The sequence below is a fragment of the Watersipora subatra genome, chromosome 7 (assembly GCF_963576615.1).
Source record: "Watersipora subatra chromosome 7, tzWatSuba1.1, whole genome shotgun sequence".
In the NCBI taxonomy this organism is placed as follows: domain Eukaryota; kingdom Metazoa; phylum Bryozoa; class Gymnolaemata; order Cheilostomatida; family Watersiporidae; genus Watersipora; species Watersipora subatra.
The window spans coordinates 15799334-15804706 of record NC_088714.1 but is presented as its reverse complement, the minus strand read 5'-3'; the positions used below and the strand labels follow the sequence as shown (position 1 = coordinate 15804706).

General features: G+C 40.0%; 1 protein-coding gene across 1 annotated transcript; it reads right to left on the bottom strand.

Annotated features, from left to right (window-relative positions):
* Positions 1-1866: 1866 nt before the first annotated feature.
* LOC137400464 (uncharacterized) lies at positions 1867-5110 on the bottom strand. Its single transcript, XM_068086788.1, has 2 exons — positions 4234-5110; positions 1867-4142 (listed from the first exon to the last, which is right to left on the bottom strand). Exons 1-2 carry the CDS (start codon positions 5108-5110, stop codon positions 1867-1869), a joined length of 3153 nt encoding a protein of 1050 aa, XP_067942889.1.
* Positions 5111-5373: the final 263 nt, after the last annotated feature.

The window sequence follows — 5373 nt, the reverse complement described above, 5'->3', positions numbered from 1 at the left end:
TCATGACAGCAGCAACAGGTGGCCTATCACTAGTCGTTGTGGCAGGTAATGGGGAAATAGCTGTGACAGGGTCAGATGAGGTGTTTGTCGTGGTCGTCTCTTGTGGCATGATGATTGTTTGTTCACTATTTGTAGGTGAGCTTGCAGTCGTCATAGAAAAGGCTACTGTAGAGTTTGTTAAAGCAGGTGTATGTACAGAGCTCTTTGCCATCGTTGAAGCTATGACAAGGAAAAAGAAGATATTGTCACAACATTTCTTCCATTCAAATATAAATCTCATTTTCAGTACACCAAAAATAACTAACATCGAAGGTACTCGTATGTTCCGTTAACAAATTCAAAATAAAAATAAAAACATAATTCAGAGATCGTGTATTTTATAACTGAGCATGTTTCTAATTGTCAATTGTCTTACTTCACTGGTAATAGTGTTACAGACACAGGCAAAGTACACTATGTAGATTCTAGGCCACACTTACTATATTTTTCCACGACCAAACACAAGCAAAACGATTGTTTGGGAGATTGATTTATGATAAATGCACATGTGCATACAGCTCCCAAAAAATTATGCGTTAATAGCCGTGACCAAACCCTTGTACCAAAATCTCTTCAACAAATTTAATCATTTTTGTGTAGAGTCGTTCAAGTATAATAATGATACAAAACACATATAAATATATTTTAATATGTTACCAAGTCTTTGAAAGATTACTGCAATATCCTAAAACTAACCCATCTGATAGGATGATACATAAATAGACAGATTAATTCGGCCTAAAATCGAAACAAAAACTTGAGAAGCCTTTTTTAATCAAAATTAAGACCGGCTAACGAAACGCCAATAAGGCCGTGTGACAGATAGTATAATCATTAAGTCGTCCAAATTTCACGAGAAAACCGTGCACATTTCACCAGTCTATGGAATTGTTCAATTGCCGAAGGTTTCTGTAATTAACTTAGAAGTACTGAAAAGTGATTGTTTCTTTTTTGCCAATTTTATTATTCGAATTAATTATTTGGTTTAAAAAAAAATTATTATAATATTTAATTATGAGAATAATCATTAGTTTAGCAATGTGGGAGCATTGCTAGACTTTTGACTATTAGATTCCTTTTGAGGTTACAAACTTTACTGGTTCAATGTAAGTGTCAACTTTATTTATCTTTACTTTAATGACACCACACGACAACCGTGAAGTCTAAAATAAAACAGTACAACTAAAAAATAGAACGAAGTAGTCTTAATTAGCAAGTGTAACACAATGTAACATTATTTGACAGAAAAGAAATGATACAAATTGATACATATTATAATAGGGAACAGTGGTAAATACCTTTTGCCTCCTGTAGTTTCATTTGATTATAAAACAAGCTCCAGTGATTTGCTTACAACATTAAGACTGGATCGATTTTACTAAACTGGCTGACTGCGTGACCGGCTAGAAGCAAGTTACAAAAACCGCATGCCGTCAACACAGATATCGCGTCATTGGCCGACAGAAATAGCCCCACAAACGCAAACCAATCACACGGCAGCCCACCGAATTCAAATCAAGCCATCAGTAACTGATATACCACCAAGGGAGCCTGAAGGCTGAGACAAGCAAAAATTGTATCTAACATTTTATAAACTGCATAGGAAGTACACACAATCCTTACACTCCCACCAAATTTACACTATAAATTTCAAAAGTTGCAAGGTACGCTGCGGCGTTTACCTACTCTATATGACAGGACAGGAACCAAGTTGTGCATACATTGATAATTAGAATCACAAAAGCTAAAATAATATACACAGCATACATGAGTATGAAAACAAACTAAACACAGAATGCGTAAGCTGCATTATACATAACCAAATATTTACAAAAGTTTAACCAGTTTCTGAACTGGTCTCTGAAGCACAGTAGATTTCTCTATAGGTTTGCCTTTGCTATCCAACATTTTTGTGGCTACCTTTACCGTTGCCTTTCTTACAAGACCGTCTTGTCCATGAAAAACTTCTTCGATAACTGCCAGTCTCCAACTGTTCCTTGGCTGATCTGATTCCACAATCATAACTATGTCTCCTACTTTCAAATTACTTTGTGATGTTGTCCATTTCTGTCGCTTCGTTATGTTGTCCAAATATTCCACCTTCCAGCAGTTCCAGAAATCTTCAGCAATGGCCTGAACCTTTTTCCATCGCCATTTGCAATACCTTTCCTCACTGTCAAAGTCTCCAGGAGGGGGAGGTGTTGACTCAACTTTTCCTGTCAGTAATGCATTTGGAGTCAGTGGCACCTCTTCGTGATTGTTGAGGTGCATGGTAGAGAGAGGTCGGTGATTTACGATAGATGCAACTTCGAAAAGGATCGTTCTGAGTGATGCTGTATCTATTTGACCTTGATATTTCGACATGGCTTGATTTAACACGGAACGCACAGTTCTGATCTGGCGCTCCCACACTCCACCTTGGTGACTAGCTGTAGGAGTTGTGGTGATGAACTCTATACGTCTGTTGATGAGATACCTTTTTACTTCCTCATTAGTCATTGTTGAGAACTGTCTGTTCATCTCATTTATTCCTCCAATAAAATTCGTACCGTGATCGCAGTATATTCTCTTGACAGAGCCTCTGATAGCTAGGAAACATCTAAGGGCATTTATGAATGCGTCTGTGGTGAGATCATCAACCACTTCAATGTGTATGGCTCGACTATAGAAGCAAGTGAACAGCAAGCCATAACGCTTGAGCATTGTACGCCGTTCTTTTACCGTGAAAGTCCCAAAACAGTCGATTCCAGTCATAGTGAAGGGCGGTGTTTGTTGTAGTCTATCTTCTGGTAATTCGCCCATCTGCTGCTGCATGAAGCTTCCTCTCAACTTTTTGCACACCACACAATTTTTTACAATGTCTTTGGTTATCCTTGTGCCTGAGATCACCCAGTACCCACTTTGTCTCACCATGTTGAGGGTGTAACCCATGCCTAGGTGAGCTTTGTTATGGACGTCTCTAATGAGTAACTTGGCTAGATGACAATTCTTAGGAACAATTATAGGATGCTTTTCTTCAAAGCTCAGAGTTGTTGATTTCGTGGCCCTCCCACCAATCCGAAGTATGCCTTCCTTGTCAACGTAAGGATTGAGACCGATAATGCTACTAGCGGCTGGTAGTGTTTGTCCTTTATGTAGTGCATCCAATTCTGTCCAGAAGTGCTTTCTTTGTGTAATCTTTATGACCAATTGCTTTGCATCTTCCAGCTGTGTCACTGTGGGGGTAGAGATCGCACTCCATGATTTCTTCCGTGCAATCTGTTGCAGATATGCGAAAGACGTTATTAGTCTTTTTAGGCTGCTGAACTTGGGGAGTTTGTCATATATTGCCGTACTATACTGAGTTTTGGTCAACTTGACCTCTTTTATTTTCTTTACCTCAGGGTCATCGTCTGCGATACACTTGGCTAATTTGCGGTCATTTTGCAGTCTACTCTGTATGTTACGCTGCATGAGAAACGTGGGTCCCGTAAACCACATAGAATTTGGTAGCTTACTGCAATCTAGGCCTCTCGAGGCGATGTCAGCGGGATTTTCAGAGCTGCTAACATGGTGCCATTGTTCAGCTTTAGTTGTCATCTTTATTTCACGCACTCTATTCGCCACATAAACATGAAACTTCTTCTTCTCGTTAGATAGGTATGCTAGAACAATCTCCGAGTCCGTCCAGAAATGCTCTTGGTTAACTTTGAGATTGAGTTCTTTTTTCAGAATAGAGTGCAGCTGAGTGGCCACAACTGCACCTTGAAGCTCCAAGCGTGGCACTGTAATGATGCCTTTACTAGGAACGACTCTGGATTTTGCCAAAAGCAAACATGTGTGCACATTACCATTTATATCTATCAGTCTCATATAAGAACAAGCTCCTATCCCACTAAGGCTTGCATCACAAAAGTGGTGAAGCTCTGCTTGTGCAGTGGGTCCAAAGTCAGTCGGTTTGATGCATCGTGGTATGAGCACATCATCTAGGTTGCCTAGCTCCTTCACCCATTCTTTCCATGGCTGAATCAGACTAGGTGGAATCTCTTTGTTCCAGTCGTCATCTACTTTGTTGATTTTCTGCAAGATATTCTTTCCCTTTAGAGAGAATGGAGCCAAAAAACCTAACGGGTCATATAGCTGGCTTACAGTTGACAGCACTCCTCTCCGTGTCATAGGCTTTGGTTGAAACTCCTTGGCTGTAAATTTCAATACATCTTCTTTCATCGACCATTCTAGGCCTAGTGTTCTTTTGAGTGAGGAAGCATCCATTGTACAAGTCTACATCTTTGACTGATCTCTCTGATTCAGGTATTCCTTTCAGTACTTGTGCATTATTTGAAACAAATTTGTGCAGTCTCAAGTTTCCCTTTTGACAAAGTTTTCGCGAACTTTCAATGAGCTCAAGCGCTTCTTCCACTGTAGGTACGCTTGTAATGCCGTCGTCTACGTAAAAGTTTTTTTGAATAAATTGAGAAGCCGTAGGGTAGGTTTTTTTATGACTTTCTGCTAGTGTTTGAAGGCCATAGGTTGCCACTGCTGGCGATGAAGTAGCCCCAAACAAGTGGACTGTCATACGATACTGTTTTATCTCTCCGCTGTTTCCAAACCAAAGGAATCGCAAGTAGTTTCTATCATCTGCGTTGACTTGGAAGTTATAGAACATCCTCTCAACGTCGCATGCTATTGCCACAGGCTCTTCTCTAAATCTTAACAATATTCCCAGCATGTTGTTAAAAAGATCTGGGTGATCGTTCAGTGATGTGCCGTCGAACTTTGCGCTGCAGTCGAAGACCACTCTTATCTTGTTTTTCTTCGGATGCACAACGGCAAAATGGGGGATGTACCACACTTCGCCTGTACGGATTTTTTCTCCTGATGAAAGAACCTCTTCAGCATGACCCTTTTCTATCAGATCAGCCATGAAAGTTGTGTATTCCTTGCGGAATGTTTCATTTGTACCAAACTTCTTCTTCAAACCCATCAGCCTTTTTTCGGCCTGCACTTTGTTGTTGGGCATGATCGGTCGTTGTCTAAATGGCAGTGGCATCTCATATGATCCATTCTCTTTGATGAGAGCCTCTTCATGCATTATATTCATGAATTTTATGTCTTCTTGTGAGATCAATGTGGTTTCATCATTATCCTTAAAGCACACTGATGTGGAGTTGACTTTAGTCTTTTGATTCAGTTTGCCTTCAACTGTTGTTAGCTGTTCTTTCCCACCTAAAACTGTCCATCCCAGAATGGTTCATTGCGCAAATGGTTGTCCCTTGTCTCCTGGTATACATTCCAGAGGCTCAAAAGCTTCTACACAGTCTGCGCCTATCAACATACCCATTGGTATATCTAAAG